Source organism: Eublepharis macularius, chromosome 12 (genome assembly GCF_028583425.1).
Source record: "Eublepharis macularius isolate TG4126 chromosome 12, MPM_Emac_v1.0, whole genome shotgun sequence".
Classification (NCBI taxonomy): domain Eukaryota; kingdom Metazoa; phylum Chordata; class Lepidosauria; order Squamata; family Eublepharidae; genus Eublepharis; species Eublepharis macularius.
Window position 1 is genome coordinate 59346256 of NC_072801.1, and position 18548 is coordinate 59364803.

Genomic DNA, 18548 nt, shown 5'->3' on the forward strand with positions numbered 1-18548 from the left:
CCCCCCCCCCCGAGAGGATTTCTGGGTATCGTGGGTGTTACTTGTAGCCATTATTAGACTGGGGTGGCTAAAACTAATGCAGCACTGGCAAAATAAATAGAACCCCTTGCTCCTGGGTGAGAGAGACTACAGAAAGTGGGCAAAAATTTTTTTGGTGCTGCCAGGTACTCCCTCCCTTTATTGTTTGAACATAAGCACCAAATGGAAGTAACATTTCTCTCGCCCGGTTGTGGCTCCAGATGCTGTCGAGGTGAGGGTGGTATAATCCTAAAGGGAGGGAGGACGGTGATTGCTACCTTAACTCTATTGTTTTGTTGATGACTAGAAGACTGTCAAACAGATAAGTGAGCTCTAGATCAAATCAAGCCCAGATTCTCCCTAGAAGCTAGAATGACGAGACTGAGGCTATCATACTTTGATTGCATCATGAGAAAACAAGACGTACTGGAAAATACAATAATGCTAGGAAAGGTAGAAAGCAGTAGGAAAAAAAAGACTCAAAATGAGATGGCTTGACTCAATAAACAGGCCACGTCCTCCAGTTTTGAAGATCTGAGCAGGACTGCTAATGATAGGACTTTTGGAAGTCTTTTATTCATAGGGTCGCCATAAGTCAGAAGCGACTTGACAGCACAAAACACACACAGAGGAAAAATAAAATGGTGCTCAGGTGCAAGCTCTGTTGTTAGCTTTCACTGAAATGCATAAAACTCTAAACCTACCCCACAAACCCTCAAGGAAATCCTTAACTTTGGGCTTGAAATGTTCTGCTGAAAACTGAGCTAGCTTTTTTTTACCCAGTCATGCTGGCAGAGAATCATTGATTGCCCTTTGGATGTGTGATAGATGCAGGAAAAGCCTATCCCATCACGGCTTCTAGCAAGGAAGCTGTATTCAGCCCCCAGCAGGCATTGCATGTGCTTGAAAAATGTTTGTAGCAGTTGGCTGCCAATGCCTATGACTGGTTCAGCTTTGGCAGAAGAAGCAAGTGAAAGGAAACATCAGCCCAGGGCTGTCATGTGCTGCTTAGCCTGTTGTGTGCTCCACCCACATTCCTTTAAGGTTGTCAATAACAATATGCCTTCTTGAGAAGGATAACTCCGCCGCCGCCTTTGGGGTGTGTGTTTTTGAATGTGTGATACCAGTATGTGAAAGAGAACTGGGAAAGAGCCAAACTAGATGGAGATGCTGCAATGACATGAGAAATGCTTTGAGCAACTAGCATGTGTAATGGAGCTTTTTCTGGCACCTGCCTGACATGTAGCAAGACAGCTGTTTCTTCAAGGGAGATCTCTTGGTTCCTGCTGGGCAGAAATGGATTTTGCCCCCCATGAGCAGAGAATGCAGGACATGGGAGAGAAGTTTCCTGTTGGCACCTCATGAGTGCCACTGGCTGTAGTCGAGTGTCATGACTAACAGCTTTGTCTGTGATGGGCACAAATGCATCTTGTTACAGTGCTTGCACAGTCCCTTCCTCCTCAGTTATGCAGTGTATAATTAAAGGCCTCTGCAGTTGAGAAATCTAGAATCGTGCTAAGCTTCTGCATGATGTCTGAATGCAGGTGCCTACGCAAATTGGCTTTCGTTCCACCAACAACAATTGAGTTAATATACTTCTGTTGAATACTAGTTTAGAAACCTGGGTGGGGTAAGAAAGGATGGGAAACAAACTCCCAGTTTTGCCCCTGTAGAAGTTACGGTTAAATTGGACTTTGATTCAAGGTTTGCAAAACTAAGATGCAAGAGCAAAGGAATAGAACCATGGCACCAAGCTCTGTCTGTCCCCCTTGCAAACAAACTTCTTTGCAGTAATGTCTGCAAGCAGCCAAAGCTCAATATGAAGTAAGAATGATCTGTCCATTTTCCAGCATTTGCTGTACTTAAAGAACCCGGGGGAGTCACGTGGTAATGGTCAGTAGTTGCTATCACGGTCTCCCAAAAATGTGTTGCCTGCTGTGCAGCACATTATTACATATTAAAGCACATAACAGTTGGATATCTGAAATGTACACTCTTTGTTCTCCGGTCAAATGGAAGGGTACTGTTTAGGGGAAGAAATAGCATTTGGATCAAAAAAGACCAGATCTGTTTTTCACCCCCTTGTCAGCTGGTAAAATGTGCAACACAGCCACTGTAGGGAAAGCATTTTTCTCAGTGAGTGGAAAATTCCTTCTCTGCTGCTTGATTAAAGTTTGAACCTTTGGAATATTTCCAAGCAGATGAACAGGTCACGGTGTGTAGTATAATCCCCATCTAGCTGGCTGCTTTTGCAGACAAGCTAAACGTTTCTGGTGACCAGAGTTTCAGATTGACGGCTCTTACCAAGTTCTGTTTAGGTGAGCTTTCACGGTGTGGGGGAGACATGGGAGCCAGTTGTGTGCAAGTTTTCAAATTTCACAGCCGGCTGCTTCTGTGTTGGTAGAACTTGGGGGAGGAGAAGATCACATTGGCAATTGAAGTAATAACAGCCTCTTAGGCTGCTATTGCGTGTCACATTAAATGCTGAAAACTCTCGCTGTGCTTTTAGTTCTTCCACTCCACTCCATCTGTCTAGGACACTTTACCCAGGTCAAGGCATTACAGGTATGTTTACTTCTGCCACAAATGACTGCTGCTGGATGGAGTTAGGAAAATATAGTAACAGGACTGATGAGGTGCCTTAGTGTGGAAGAGGAATTTAAACACAGCTGTTTCAGTAACATCCATGCTTTTAGTTTCAGGTGGGTAGTAACTGTGTTGGTCTGCAATAGAAGCGCAAGATTCAGGTCTAGCAGCATCTTAAAAGATCAACTAGATTTCCTGGATGTGAGCTAAAGAGTCAAAGCTCCTTTGGTTTGTCCTTAGTTTTTACACACAGCAGGCCTGAGGTTTATCATGTCTGATCAACACCCAGTGTAAACAGAGAGGCCCCGAGAACAGGCCGTGAAGCTTTTGAGGTACACAAGATTCCTTGGCGAGCTGTCTCAATGTCAAAAGGTTCCCTGTGGGGAGGTGGTTTGGGAACAAGTTAGAAGTTTCTGTCCCCATAGAAATAGCTTATGTCTGTGCTTCCCAGAACTATCCTCCCATTTTCCTATGGCTTTGTTCTGGGCCAAGCAGTGCATTACCTCAACGCACCACCCCTTGGTTCATTGCTTACCTAATTAAAGCTTTAATTGTAATTCCTGTCAGGTTTTGTTTTCCAGACTCCATCTGTTAGGACAGGTGCTCAAGGCAATCCATAAAATGGACACTGACTTAATTTTGCCCGTCATTTATTTCAAAAGAACTTTGTCAGTCAGTTGTTTTAGGTATGCGAGACCACATTCCTGATGCATGAGAAACAGGCAGTGCACATGACACGTTGCGTTGTTTCAGTCATTATCACAAGGCTATTTGTGTACCGCTGATGTGACTCTGACCATGTTAGTCACTGACAGCCTGAGGGCTCTTTCCTTCCTTCCTTTTGGCCACAACTGTGCCTGCAGTGCAGGCTTAAAGTCTGATTATTTTTCTTGCGAGAGAAAAAATCAGAAGTGGAGAGCTGCCCATACCCAGTTCCTTTCACCTCTTCAAGCCAATTATCAGTGTAGGGTGTGTTGAATTTATTAGATTTTTGTTTTGCTTTTGCAGGAAGCCCAGGGCAGCGTACAAAGTCCCCAGCCATCCCCCATGCCCGTTTTATCCATAATTCAAAGCTGTGCAATAGGTTCAGAGCACAACAGTAACTGGTTCAAAGTTACCCTATGATTTGAACCCCGGCCTTACACTCTTTTAACAATTTTACCATACTGCTCTCTCAGCTTTTAAGCATTTTTCACTGAGGCTGCTTCCTTGAATATTTTAGGTGCAATTCAGCAAAATGCTCGCAAGTATTGAAGAGCTGGCATAGCAAAGTTACTAAGTCAGGATGTTGCAGACTCAAGTCAGCTAGGAATACATTAGCTGGCGCCAGGCAAGTTGCTCTTTTAGCCTCAGTCCTCCTCCCCATCTGCTATGTGACAATAGGTGGCAGAGGAGAATTGAGTCCTTACCAGGAAGAAGAGTAAACTGCAACGATAGTGGTTTATAATAGTGACCGGCCCTATTTTCTTTCCGGAAAGGGTAGTTGAGACTTGGGGCCTAAATTCTACTAAAGGGGAAAGGTGAGAAACAAGAAGTTCCTGGGAACATGGTTCTGCGATTCTTGGATTATTTGGTTTCCTGCGTTTTAGAAGCCTGCGTTCTATCTGGACAGTGCTGACCTTGGGTCAGGGCTCATTTCGAGGGGGAATGCGCAGGAACGCAGTTCCCCAAAGAGGTCACATGTCAGGTGGCCCCGCCCACCTGACTCTCTGCCATTTTGGGCCCATTTCAGCCTGGATTGGGGCTGAAAAGGCCCAGCTCGGGCCTCTGACAGGTGGTGGATCACTCTCCCACTCAGCAGCGGCCCGATCCTGACCATTTTGGGCCCAATTTCGGCCTTGAATGGTCAGGATTGGGTCCAAAACAGCCAGGATAGGAGATGTTAGGGGGGGCATATGCAAATCAGTTATGCTAATGACACTTCCCATGATGGCAAGGGGCATAGCATATGCTAATGACTTATGCTCCAACTCTTTTTCTACGAATTGACCCCTGCCTTTGTTACAGAATTGTCAAATGTGCCAAGAAAATGTCTGTGAATCATTATAGAAATGAGGATAGTTGTCACTTTCCAATATTCACTGTTTTTCCAAGCATAATTCCCTTGGAATAGTTTCGATTCCTTTCATATGCTACCACTGAACACACCTACTCTTGCTGTGATTATTTTTTTCAAATCCTAAGGGCTCAACTAGAAGCTAAAGAAGGTGACCAGGGGGAGAATCAGATCAGGTTAACCCCTCTCTCTGCTACTTGCCTGAAAAAAATATTCCTTACAGGACATAAGTGTGGAGAATGTAGGTAGAGAACTTTCTGATGGCCAATAAATTCAGAAAAGGCAAAAGTATTTCTTCTTGTACTACAGTTAACTTGTGGAACTCACTGCCACATGATGTAGATGGCCAGTAGTTTCGATTAAACTAGCATAAGACACATATCACCGACATTCCATTTTAAGTATGATGAAACTATGTTTAGAAGCAGAATATACCAGAATACCAAGGCTTTTGTGGGGGAGAGCAGCTTTGCTTCCTGTGCCCCGTGCATTGGTCTTCTGGGGTATATGACTGGCCACACTGTGAAACTGGGTTCTGGACTAAATGGACATTGCTTTGATCCAGCAAAGTTCTTATATTTTTACACTAAGACAAAGAGAAGTCTGATTCTCGTTTTTTTTAAATACAGGAGGGTATTGCACATATACTGAACAGACCAATACTGATTTCCTTCCACTGCTGAATTTTAGCTCTAGATCTGCATAAACAATAGCCTATTCTCCATTTTTAATAAGTTACAAACAGCAAGAAGAGGTGGGTGAAGCTTTTCTTAAAAATTATACTGAAACAGCAACTTCTTTATTCATCCATATAAAAAAAAAAGTGAATTTTATATATATAAAAAATAAAAACAGGTAATTATATATGACATAGAAAGATTAATCAAGTGTCTTAGGCAACAATAATTTAAAACATGCCAATAACTTAAAATTTTCAAAAAAGAACCCGTGAAAATAGGCAGCTTCTACAGCTGTCTCAAAGGCCAGGTACCAGTTGGAGAGAGATGCATTTAAACCAACCCATATGGTGCTCCAGGTTATACACCCCAATGGAAGGGCCTATACACATAGCATTCTGATGCTGCAAATACTGCAGCTAAATTCCCAATTTTAATGTACAGCCAGCTACATGGAATACTATGTGACTAAGGCATTTTAGCCTGCTGAGTCATGTTTAAATCTAGCATTGCGCAACAATATTCAGAACTACTGGGAGCTCCGACCAAAGCCCCATCCAACTATAAGTTCTCCAGACCTCCTTCAGTTTCCATTCCCCTGCCCATAAACAGGAATGCCAATGGGCCACCTCACTGCTGCAAATGCATTTCATAGGACTTGCTTATTGTTGCAACAATCCAGCATCATTACGTAAGGGGCCTCACCTTGTACACATATTTGAGTCACGACAACTGTGGTTCTGTTTTATTTGGAGCTCATAAAATGTAGGAAACAGAGGTAGCAATGATAATTTAGGATCAGTGCGTTTATTCAAAAAAGAGAACCCAGAGGATCTTGCTTCCAGCCCCATCCCCCAAGTCTAAGCCACAGGGCCCCACTTGAGAAAAGGCCAGATGAATTGGTAATCTTGCTACACATAGGCTAAAAACTGACATGTCCTGAGTTGATGGGCACAACTGTGTGCATGCAAGGTAGGGATGTTTTGTGACCCCTTTCCCATTCAATTCAGAGGACAGCTTCCCCCTCAGGAAATGCTAACAATTTTGAATTTAGACTTCCATACTTTTGGCTATCAAAATCCTGTCACCCTTCATCTATGTTTCTGCCCAGATAGACTGCTCCACCTTGAACAGCCATTTAATTCACAAGTTTGTTTAGGCACACAATTTCTCTTGACTGGCCAAACTGGGGAGTGTGTTGTCACCAATTTCCTCCTCAAGTTGCAGAGCCCCGTGGGTCTTCCTCCAAACACTGGCACGATGATCCATCTGCAGACAGGGCTCCAAGATGGCTCCCACCTCTGCAATTCTGCGTTGAAAACGACAACGATCACGGGCCATCTCCTCCCAGGGACCCCTGCGAGCTGCTCGGGAAGCATAATCCCAGACCACCAGTGTGTGTACAGTGACCTCAGGAGAGAATCGAACCTAAAGATGAGGAGATAGGACAAGGGTGTTATGAATGGTATTTTTGGAGGAGAACAAATTATGTGCTGTGGACAATGAGCATGGATGTAAACATGTAAGGGAGAACTAGAAATCCTGTGGGATGGATTCTCTATGCTCAATACTGTTCTGTGGAAAAAATGCTAAAAATTTCTATTGCCCAATAGTTTTTGACAGGGCTTTTTTTTCCTGGGAAAAGAAGTGACAGAACTCTCAAGAGGGAAGTGAGGAAGAAACACGCAGGATTCTTTGAAATGATATTATTTTCACACACTATTGCCGAGAATTTTCAAGAGGTGCCGGAACTCCGTTCCACTGCATTCCCGCTGAAAAGCAGCCCTGGTTTTTGAGATGGCTTAAAATGATTTGAGTGGCACTGCTTTTCAGAGGTGGTGTGTCCTGTCACCTCTTGTCAAATATGTTTTTGAAACAAAACACAAACTGGTTTACCAGGGATGAATGTGGAATGAATATTTATAACCAGTAGCAGTGCTCTCTCTTTCATATTGCCTTTCAGCACTCTGGGGGAGGGGGAAACACCCCTTTTTTAGTACTTAAGAAAACTCCTTCAATTTTTTCCACTTAAAATGGCTCCATGGACAAACTCTAACCTGTTATTGGTATAGTACACAAAGCCTTCCTCAAAACAGGACCTCCCTGCTATACTGCAATGCCTCCACTTCCAGGTCCCATGGCCTTTCTTAGCAAACCAAACCAAATTCCTTTAATCTGGTACCTACAGATAAACTTTCGTTCTTGTAATCATTCCAGCCAAACAGAGTTGTGGGGGAGAACATGAACAGGGGCGCCAGTTCTAAGCGCACACTAAAAAAAAACAGGCTGGCTGAATCAGAAGGTTACAGCCCTCCCATCACCACCACTGCACTGCCCCCAGCAACTGGTATTCAGAGAGGCGCTGCTTCTGAGAGGTTCCATGTTGCTTTCATGGCTACAGGCTGCTGATACACCCACCCTCCATTCGTTTAGTGCTCTTTAATGTTATGTTTTATTACAATTAATTTTTTTTAAAAAAGTTTAGTGCTTTTTTAAAGCTGTCAAAACAAATGGCCATTGCTACATTTTACACCATTGCCTTCTCTTTATTATACTTTATATTTAGCAACCCTAATACTTTAGATAGCTCTTTAAAGCGTTCAAAGTTCCCCACAAACATGACACTGTTGTAATCCTTCCAACAACCATGTAAGACAGACGATTATTATTATCCATAAGCTTTGTTTGTGTGTGTGTTTAAGGCCACCTGATTGGCTGAGGAGACATTTTAAAGAATGACTTCCAGATCCATAACTCCGTTTTTTTAAAAGCTACCATGCTATGCCATTCCTCTCTTGGTGAGGGTTGAAATGGCGCGGGCGGCCTCGCAGCCCCCCGCACAGGGCAGGCAAAAGGCAGCGCACGGGGCTGCGAGGCCGCCCGTGCCATTCGCCTGCCCCGCAGGACAGGGACCACCTGGCCACCCCCTGTCCTGCGGGGCAGGCGAATGGTGCGAGCAGCCACGCTGCCTTTTGCCTGCCCTGCAGGACAGGGAGCACGCAGCAATCCGGCTGCCCCCTGTCCTGCGGGGCAGGCAAAAAGCAGCATGGGAGGCTGCGAGGCTGCCCGCGTGCTCCCGGCAGCTGGCAGCTGCTCCCGGCGCAGACTACCCCCCCTGCCCCCCCTCAATCCGGCCCTGCACCAGGGCGATTTATACAAACAACAGAAAGGTAGGAGAGTGTTATCAAGGAGAGGCCAGTGCAAAACAAGATCCAATCCAAAAACGAATGTTCACTCAACATGGGTGTGTCGGCACTCTCCATTGTATCTCCTTATCACATTTCATCCTGCACTGGGTTTTGCTTATCTAACAAAAGCTGGGAGTGTCTCACACCCATGCTGAGTGAACAGATTTTTGGATCGGATCTTGTTTTGAACTGGTCTCTCCTTGTAACATTCTCCCACTGCTTTCTTTTGTGAATATAAATCAGCCTGATGGAATTACGCTGACTCCCATGCATCTGATGAAGTGAGCTCTGACTCACAAGAATAAGTGGCGTTAGTCTTCAAGGTGCCACTGGACTGCTGTTTTACACCCAAGAGAGAAACTGAAGGCCACCCTTCACTGTAATCCGTGAGTGCACAGTCCCTCCCTGTCCGATACGAGTTAACCAACCTTTACCAAAGGGCACTCTGTGCCTCCTCCCACTCCAGGTGCTTGATTTCAAATTTTAAGAGATTCTGGGCCTCTGAAGTCACACTTTATGGTTAGAAATCTTTTATTTTCTCCAGTTTGCTCTGTGTGTGTGGACTGGCCATGGCAACTCAGAAATCAGGAAAAAGACATTCCTTCCATGCTCAGAGGCATGCTTTTTGTTCCCTCACATTCCAGAGCCGTGACCCAATTCAAATAGAAACCTAGGTGTACACAATATGAGACAACAGTTTGCCCTGGGGAATGTTGGGGTAGTGCTGTAGTTCTCTGGGCAGAAAATGTACACGGTGCTATTAAGCAAAAAATAGATAAAATGCTGCTTTCTGAGATTACCAGCTTTTGCACAATGGATCTGTGAGTGGTTTGGATGACAGGTCTTCACAAGGGGGGAGGGCATCCTACTTGGCTCAGGAATCTCACCACCTTACATCATCCACTTCCTTGCCGGAAGTCTAGCATTGCAGAGTGGAGGGCTAGACATTTCAGGCTCTTTCATCTTTCCGGAATGGTGAGACTGGAGTGGGGGGAGGGGAACTAAGCCAAAGGAAACTTGAGGGTGGAACTAACAAAGAACAGGGAATAAGGTCTGAGACTGGAAAGGCAGGAATGGTGGGGGGGGACATTAAAATGAGAAATAGGAGGCTTGGAAGATCACCCTTTGTGATGAAAGGCCCTTCTCAATGCAAAATGCATGGCTTCTCTATAGCCCACCAACTTGCCTTCCACGGCTTCTCCCTTACAAGCTCACACCCTGTGAATAATTCTGTGGGGCGCTTTATTTCAGGGATGTTACTGAACCAAGCAACCCCAGTGTTTTGACTCCTCCACTTCGTTTCTAGTTTCTCCCACAAGTTTCTTTTTTCACGCCACTTTGTTTTCTCCTTCCTGTCACACATAAACAGGTTCTCTTGCTTTTGCATAAAAAGGCATATAACCCGCAAACAGTGCCTGTGATGAAAACAGGTGAAACAAAAAGACCCACAAGGGCATCATACAAAAAGGCATATGCACAGATCCCTAATTGTAATGTTAGTTCCCATGTAGTAATTTTAGAGAATTAACACAGAGAGTCTCTTTTTGGCAACTTCAAAGTGAATAGTTAGTCACTGTGTGTGGGAACTAGCATGCCGGGAAAGCCAGTCTAGACTCCAGGCACCTCAATTCCCCCCCCCCCCCACACCAAATAACTCACCACCCAGTTTTGACACATGCGTCAATACCACCGTTCTGAGCACACCTCATATTGGGATCCCACTCTTGTCCTGCTCGTTGTGCTGTTATTAAAAGCATGGCTGCTCTGCACATTAATGCAATGGTGGTTATGGTGAGAACACCATAGCAAGAGCGCTAAAAATCACAACGAACATCCACACTTTTTCAATATTTGTGAACAAAGCAGGCAATTTTCATCCAATTATTGATCGTGAGGGGCAGAATCAAGGGTGTTACTACTAATTTCAGAGCAACATAAAACCACAGATGAAATGCAGGAACCTGGGTTACTCCACAAACATTTTTAAATATGACTCACCTTCTTAGCCAGCTGGCCGGCCTTCCGGGAAACCAACGGGGTTTCTGTAGTGACCAAATCACAGTTTCTTTCTGTTTGCAGCTGGCAGCATTGGTGAGGTGGATGCCCCGGGGCAGATCTTGGGTCTTTATGGGATGGTGGTTTGGGAGGATTACAAGTCTCCTCCGGCATAGAATACGGTTGACTTAAGTAAAAGGAGACTGTGATTTCCTCGTGGTTCTTGGATTCAGGTGGGGCGCAAGTGACTGGCTGAACGGTTCTGGAAAAGGAGAATGAATGCATGGGGTCCATGCTGGGGAAAAAGCATCCACCGAGGTTCTCAGGAAAACTCTGGTGTTGAAAGCTATCTGCTGCTGAATTATCCCCATTTTCCAAAACAACACTATCTAAAGATGATTGAATTGTTTCTTCCATCTCATCTTCACTTGACCAGTCTTCTGTATCATCATCATCATCTTCCTCTGAGGGACTGTAGAATAAGGAGAGTACAAGGGAACTCTTGAAGCCATGGGAGATGGAAGGTGTTCCCAAGTTCTCCTTGACCAGGTATTCCCCTTCCTTTGAAGAATTAGATGTACTCTTCAAGCCTTGTTCTTCAGGTATCACAATATCCCCACTAGATTCCACGTTCGCCCTGCGCTCCTGGGAAATAAAGGGACTTTCCAAACTTTGCCTAGAACCCCCTTCAAAATCATTTTCAAAATCCCCAGACTCTTCTCGGGGGTGACAGGAATCTCTCGCTTTCTCCTCAAAACATCCCCCAATATCCAAACGTTTGGCAAACATTTGAGGATAGTAACAGTCTTCCCATGATTTTGGGGGGAAACTCCTAGGACTCTCTCCATCTTCCAGTCCCGAGTCTTCGTCCGATGAACATTCCCAGTTATTTCCAAAGTCAAAGGAGATGGAATGGTGTATCAGACACAGTGCAGTGTTGTCTTCCAAATGCATCTTATCCACTTTAGCACCACTGGAGACTTTCAAAAACCATTCTGGGCATTCTCCAAAATGTCCATCTTCTATCACACTCTCTGTATCCTCTTGAGACCAGCTTTCTAGGCTATTCAGGACAGGATACCCCAGATGATCAATGTCAAAGCTTAGCTTCTCTCCATCTTCTATTTCGCTTTCACCTCTTTCAAGTTCTTTTTCCCTTCCCCAGGGTCTTCTTGTCTTCTCTAAGGGGGCAGCAGTAGCTGCCCCCTTAGCAATGCCCATCAATATAGCTTTCATCAGTGCTCTGGAGAAATTCTGCAAAAGGCGCAACCATTTTTTCAGCCAGTGCATAGCAAGGTAAGTCATACGTCCAAGTAGCATGGCTGTACTGTCAAACTTGCCAGCAGGAGGGGACCTGCTCGATTCCAGAGGTAGAATTTTGGACATCCTGCGTCCAAAGCAATCACAGCAAACAAAGGGCAAGCTTTTGCTTTCTGGGTGTGAGGCCAAGTGGCTGGCCATGTGAGGAGGCATTTTAGACCTGAAAAAAAAATGAGAATAAGCCATAAGTTTTTAGATTCTACGATAGGAAAGTGGTAGTGGGAAGTCCAGAGGACTGAATTCCAAAATTCTGCAGTTTGTTGCAAACTTGTTGGTAGGGGATGTATTTTGCATTGATAATAATAATAACAGTGTACTTATATACCAACCTTCTGGACAGAGCAGTGAACAAAGTCAGTTTTGTTATTATCCCCACAATACAGCTGAGGCTGAGGGAATGGCTTACTCAAGGCCACCTGCTGAGCTCATGGCAATAGTGGGATTTGAACCAGCAGAGTGCTGACTTGCAACCCAACCGCTTAACCACTATGCTGCAGGTTCCAAGTTCAATCCTTCAATAAAGAATCTCTAATAGGAAGGACTCTGCTTAAGAGTCTGGAGAGCCACTGCCAATCAGAGTAGACAACAATGATTTAGATGGACCTATGATCTGGTATAAAGCAGTTTAACATGTTGTCCATGGCTATCGCAAACACCTATTTCCTAATCCTAACTGTGTAAGTACAGGCTCTGTTTATTTAGGAAAAGACATTCAGCACATGCTCAGAGGCACTGTTAAGAATTATTATACTCCAGAACCAAGCCCTGATACTGACAATAGATTTCAGCCCTATTTATTTAGACTGTTTTTATGTTGTCTCTTCAGGGAATCTGCCTGAGCCCTAAGGCAAGTTAAGCCTTGAGCTGCATTATGGCAACTGGAAAGGTCAGGACTCCTGTTTTTTTGGGGAGTCCAAGACAGATTGGACTCTGGTTAAAGACACACATTATTTCGTTCAAAAGTAGTGAAATGGGTTAGGAAGGGCCAATCAGATCTTTTGAGCAAGAATAGTGAGAGGAAGAGGCGAGAAGTCAGCATTCCTGGGCCCATATCCCAAGCTCCTGCCGAATTCCTCTCCTGATCTGCGCCTCAGTGTCTCTCTCATTTTGCTTGGGACTGTCTCCCTGGCAGAGATGTGTAGGTTGATTTAATCCTGGGCGCGCCCCAAACAAGCTCAAGCAAGTGCCCCTGGAACGCTGGCAACACCCCAGTCCGGAAGCAGAAGGGGGGACCATTCACATCTACACACAACAACCGGTTGGATCCCGTGTGCTGCTGTCGGGGAGAGAGGCAGAAAAACCAAGTTTCTGACCACAACAGGTTAGAGCTGGAAGGGGAAAGGGGGGGGAGGAGGTTAGGAGAAGGGAGGGGGAGTATTACTTTTATGAATCTTAAACACCACAAGGGAAATGGATGCATGGAAACAGAATTTACAGGAGAGGCGTGACTGTGGGTGGTTGCTAGGAGAGCACTGAGTTTTTGACAGCCTGAAGCCCCTAAGGATCAGCCTCCCCTCTCCAAAAGAAGGGTGGATTCCTCATTGAAATATATTGTCCCCAAATGCAAGAAATTGTCATAGTTACCCTAGAGCTGAATTTGAGAAACCTCTTAATGCTTGGTAGACTAATATTAGAGAAAGAAAGGGGGGTGGCAAGTTTGGGAATGACACCTTGTGAGCAAGTGATGTACCAGAAGGCAGGATTGGGATCCTTGTGACAAAGGAATTTCCTAAAAATATTGGGAGGGGGGAGTCAAGATGAAATTAAGAGTCATTTCTGTTTGGTCTTCCCCCGGAATCTGACATTTGGGAGAAGTGAAAGGGCAAAACCAAGGAGGTGGGATGTTGGGGGGGGGGGTGAGTGGGGGGGGCAAGGATGGAAAAAGAGGTCTAATACAACTGGAGAGGAGGAAGCTGGAGTGGAAGAAAAACAGGAAATGCTAGGGAAATAGAAGAGCTGGGGAGGCAGAGATAAAATTCAGACAGGCAAGGGGAAGATGTGCAGAAATGCGGATCTTTTATATTTTATGTTATTTTATATTTTATGTTAACTCGGCTGGTTAACATAAAACATAAAGGATGTGTTTGCTTTTTTGCCAGGTGGGAGACTTGGGGTAAAAATGGGATCTCTGGCAGACTGGATGAGTTCAAGGAGATTACATGAAAGGGATATTTGCGATCCCCATGCAGGGGTTAGGATCAAGATGGAGGTTTGGTAGGAAGGTAGTACTACCTGGCGGTTCTAGCAGAAAGCGCCAAAAATCACCCAACCACATTCTGATCCTAGCATTAAGCAAGAGTAAGGACCGAAACTAGCAATCGGGAGGGCACACGGTTAGGGGTGGATGCCTGTGGAAGAGCTGGTGGGTGGGGGCCGGGAGAGCGTACAGCGAAGAGGGAAGGGGGGAGGGAGGAAGCCAGAGGATGGGGGTGCTCGCCAGGATGCCTGGGTTCTCCGAAACAATAAACAAGAAAACCAGGAACCGGGCGTTCCTCTTGGGAAACAAGACTACTAGGTTTTCTGGAACTAGGTATGGGGCGAGGTCAAGCAAACGAGAATTGGGGAGGGAGGATTCCTAGGCAGGGAGTAGGTTGAGAGTAGAAGGAAAAGGAAGCCCGGACAGGAGCTTGAAAGGGTGGTGGCGGTTGTCGACATGAGATCTAGCGGAGCGGAGAAAGCAGGAGGCAGAATTCCTAGCTCGGAAAGGGGATCCAGGCCAATGGATCTCTTACCTCTGGGGTCTTATCCAGTGATCAGCTCGCTCCAGCAGACAGCTTCGGGGCTGGCGCAAGGAAGCAAGTGAAAGGCAGCTTTGACCCAACTCGGCTGGTTCGCGACGGCTCTGTCCATGTCTCCCTATCGATACAACAGCTTTTCAGAATGAATAGATTAAAATGGCATGTTTCGAAAAGCGGCTGCGTCACTCAGCCTATATAACCGGCGTTCGATGGCTGCGCGTCATCGTGCGGTGACGTCATAGAAGGGGAGGGCGTGGCCTGGGCGAAGGACGTGAAAGATCGAGAGAGCTCGATAGGGGAGGGGCAAGGAAGGAGGGGGAAAGAAGCTGAAAAGAGGAAAGCCCGCTTCTTTGTGATGTAGTAACTGGAGAAAACGAGGTGGTAATTCCCGCTGAGCGAAAAGGCTTTCTGGTCCTAAATAGTGGAACTGGAAATTACTTATTCGTGAAATTCATTCGTTTGCCCCGCCGTCACCTCGATGGAAACCCCTATGCTATTATTATTTTGTATCGAAAAAGAAACACCATAACTCAACCGAGGCCGAGATCAGGAAGTAACTTTCGCATATTTGTATAATAGCACTTCCAGTGCAATCCTAAGAAGCGTCACTCTAGACTAATCCCATTGATTTCAGTGATCTTAAACTGGAGTAACTCTTTTAAAGGATTGTATTGTTAGTGTATTTCACGCTCTTTAAGGAACAGCGTTTAGGACGTTTTTATCATTTTCTGACTTTCGTGCGATTTTGTCTCACGCTATACTCTTAAGGAACTGGTGGCAACGCGCATGATTGGTCTCTTCTGTTGTATCCTTACAACAACCCTGTGAAGTAGGCTAGGCTGTTAACAACAATGTGCGTATATACCACCCTTTGGGACAGATTCGTGCCACACTCTGAGCCAAACTACAAGTGACGTCTTACACAGGTTGGACACTAGTCGGCTTCCCTCAAGTTTTGATGGGAAATGTAGGCGCCCTGGTTTTACAGCTTGGCTTTGCATTACAGCTACAAGACCAGGATGCCTACATTTCCCATCAAAACTTGAGGGAAGCTGACTAGTGTCCAACCTGTGTAAGACGTCACGTTTAGTTTGGCTCTCAGAGCCCTGAGCAAAGCCAGTGTTACCCTTATTCCCGATACAGCTGGGGTGCTGGGGCTGAGAGGAGTGGCTTATCCAAGGCCGCCTGCTGAGCTCACCTGAGTCGAACCAGCAGAGTGCTGCTTTGCAGCGCAACCACTTAACCACTGTGCTACAGCAGCTCAAGGTCACCCCGTGAGTTTCATGGCAAGCGGGAATACGAACCCTGCTCTCCCTGGTACTGGTCCAGCACTTTAACCACTACACTATACAGGAGAAAAGTTTCTCACATAAGAGATTTTTTAAATTCTAATTTTATTTTAATTCTAATTTTATTTCAAGGCATGATGTCCATGAAATCAGTGAATAAAAAGAAACCAAAACCACCCGGCAGCAGTAAAAAAATGAGCTACATGCAAAGGTTTGACCTGTTAAGAGCATCAGGCTGCTGCTTCTATGCATGCCTGCTTGTGGTATCTATTGCTGATGTACATTCCAAATGGGAGGCAGTAATCTGCCAGGGGCAGCTCAGCTTCATTTTCTGCCTAGCACACTTGTGTATGCTATTAGCCCATGGTGATGACTCCACACGTGCATGGATACCATGTGATACTGTTCCTCCTTGTGACCTGTACAAATTCTACTGTAGTTATTACTATTCAGTGTGACATCACCAGGCTTCACCTGGTGAGTCTTGGGTTAGGGATGCTGGAGACCTGGCAACCCCTTAATTTAGGCCTAGTGAGTGTCACAGTTGGATGCCTGGGATAAGGTTGCCAACTCTGGGTTGGGAAATTCCTGGAGATCTGAAGGTAGAACCTAGGAAGGGACCTTGGTGGGGTGTAGTGCCATAGAGTTCTGCCTCCAAAGCTGCTATTTTCTCCAGGGAAACTGATCTCTGTAGTCTGGAGATTAGTTGTAATTCTGGAGGATCTCCAGGACCTGCCTGGAAGTTGGCAGCCCTGCATGAGTGGATAACCCTGCCAGTTTATTTTCCCCACCAAGACTCCTGTGGTTGTAATGGCTGCAGATGAACAGGCAGAAATCTAATAGGTGAAGCTTTTTCTGACATAGGGATGCAATGGAAGGAGGAAAAAACTTTGCCAAGGCCCACAACTTTTAAAGGCATATGGACCTTTCCAGAAAAAAAAGTTGATGACTTGTATTCACAGCCATGTAACATGATTTAACTACTCCCATGATGTTGTACTTTTATTGACTAGACTTTTATTCCACCCATATTTCAAGGGGCTCAGGGCAGACAGTGAACATGCCCTGACCCCTATTTTATTTCCATAACAGTTTTATGGGGTAAGTTATCCGATGTACGTGAGCACATGCACACGTGTGCAACATTATTGCACAGATGTGCTTAACCAATGGGCAAAAGGGCAGCTGCTCCAGGCTGCCTCACATGGCACAAAGGTTGCCTCTTGCTTAGGCAGGGTAGGGGCCCTAAGCGCAGTGGCAATGCTTCTGGACCCCCATCCTGGATTTTTGCCCAGGGCTCCAGGATCACTAAGACCACCCCTGCATTATTGTAAGCAGAAAGGAAACCTGAGGAGTTTGTAGGGAAGAGATGTTCTCTATTCAGTTTCACTTTGCATTTTCTTTATTCTCCCCCATTCATTTTTCAGTTGCAGGAGGGAAATACTTCTGGATTACATCATGTGCAATTGGAGAGGGAGGAATCAAGGGTCCTGGCCGGGTAATTGGCAGATGGGCCAGGTGCCAGGGTGGGTTTGCATAGGATAACATTAGGGTTTGTTTAGTAGTTTAAGGCAGGGTAATGTGGAGGGCTGGAAGATATCAGATAAAGTTACCAGCTTTGGGTTTCAGAAAATTAACTGCATGAGAAGAGCCATGCTGCTTAGGTTCCCAACCTCCAAGTGGGGCCTGGAGATCTCTTGGAGTTACAGTTGATCTTCAGACTATGGAGATCGGTTCCTCTGGAGAAAATTGCTGCACTGGACAGTGGACTATATGGCATTATAACCCACTGAGGTCCCTTCCTTTGTCTCCACCTCCAAATCACCAGGAATTTCCCATCCCAGACTTGGCAATCCTATCAGACCAAACAAGCATCTAGTTCAGCAGCCAAATGTCCCATAACAAGACGGAAACAGCAAAAACTCTTCCTTTTCTGTCACTCGCATCTGGGAGCACACTGCCTGTGTGCGTGAAGATGGACTGTTATGGCTAACAGGCACTGATAGACCTGTCCTCTGTGGATTTTTCTCTATGAATTCCTGGATGGGGTCAAGGGAGAACCTGGGACAGATTCTGGGCAGAACTTAGTGGACTTTGGCAGAAGCAGAAGTAGTTGTAGCAGCTTTCACATTGCTCCTCTGGTTGCTGTGAGCAGATAAGATGGGTTGATCCTGCTCTTTACTACTAGATGAAAGTGAAAGAATTGCACAGAGAAGTGGGTTGGATGAACAAGGTTCACAGCTGCCCTGGTGCTCTATCCCAGGCCTCTTGCCATAATGGCAAGCTCAGCAGTGCAGACTTTTCAGTTTTCTGGCTGGAGCAAACCTAGGGAAGGGGCTAAGTCAAAGGTGGGAGAGGGATGGGGCTGAGATCCCAAAAAGACAGTTCAAAAATACACCAAGAAAAACATATTTTGATTGTATAAATTTAAAACAATTTTTATTAGAGCTGTGTAGAGTATCAGTTAGAAGAAATACATCCTTGTGTACATAGGGCTGACCTGGATACCCCAGGTAAGCTGAATCTCATCAGATATCAGAAGCTAAGCAGGATTGACCTTGGTTAGTAATTGGATGGGAGACCTCTGACAAAGACTGGGATTGCAGAGGCAGGCAATAGCAAACCACCTTTGTTAGTCTCTTGCCATGACAACCCTGCAAGGGGCTGCCACACATCAGCTA

General features: G+C 45.5%; 2 protein-coding genes across 2 annotated transcripts in view; one reads left to right on the top strand and one right to left on the bottom strand.

Moving 5' to 3' along the window:
- Positions 1–5463: 5463 nt before the first annotated feature.
- Positions 5464–14792, bottom strand: PPP1R15A (protein phosphatase 1 regulatory subunit 15A). Its single transcript, XM_054993275.1, has 3 exons — positions 14573–14792; positions 10524–12000; positions 5464–6765 (listed from the first exon to the last, which is right to left on the bottom strand). The coding sequence occupies exons 2-3, from the start codon at positions 11991–11993 to the stop codon at positions 6493–6495; spliced, it is 1743 nt and encodes a 580-aa protein (XP_054849250.1). The 5' UTR covers positions 11994–12000; positions 14573–14792; the 3' UTR covers positions 5464–6492.
- PLEKHA4 (pleckstrin homology domain containing A4) overlaps positions 13076–18548 on the top strand; it is a 50891-nt gene continuing 45418 nt past the window's right edge. Inside the window, exon 1 of the mRNA XM_054993274.1 lies at positions 13076–13161. The gene's annotated coding sequence lies outside the window, so the exon portion shown is untranslated. The remainder of the gene's footprint in view (positions 13162–18548) is intronic.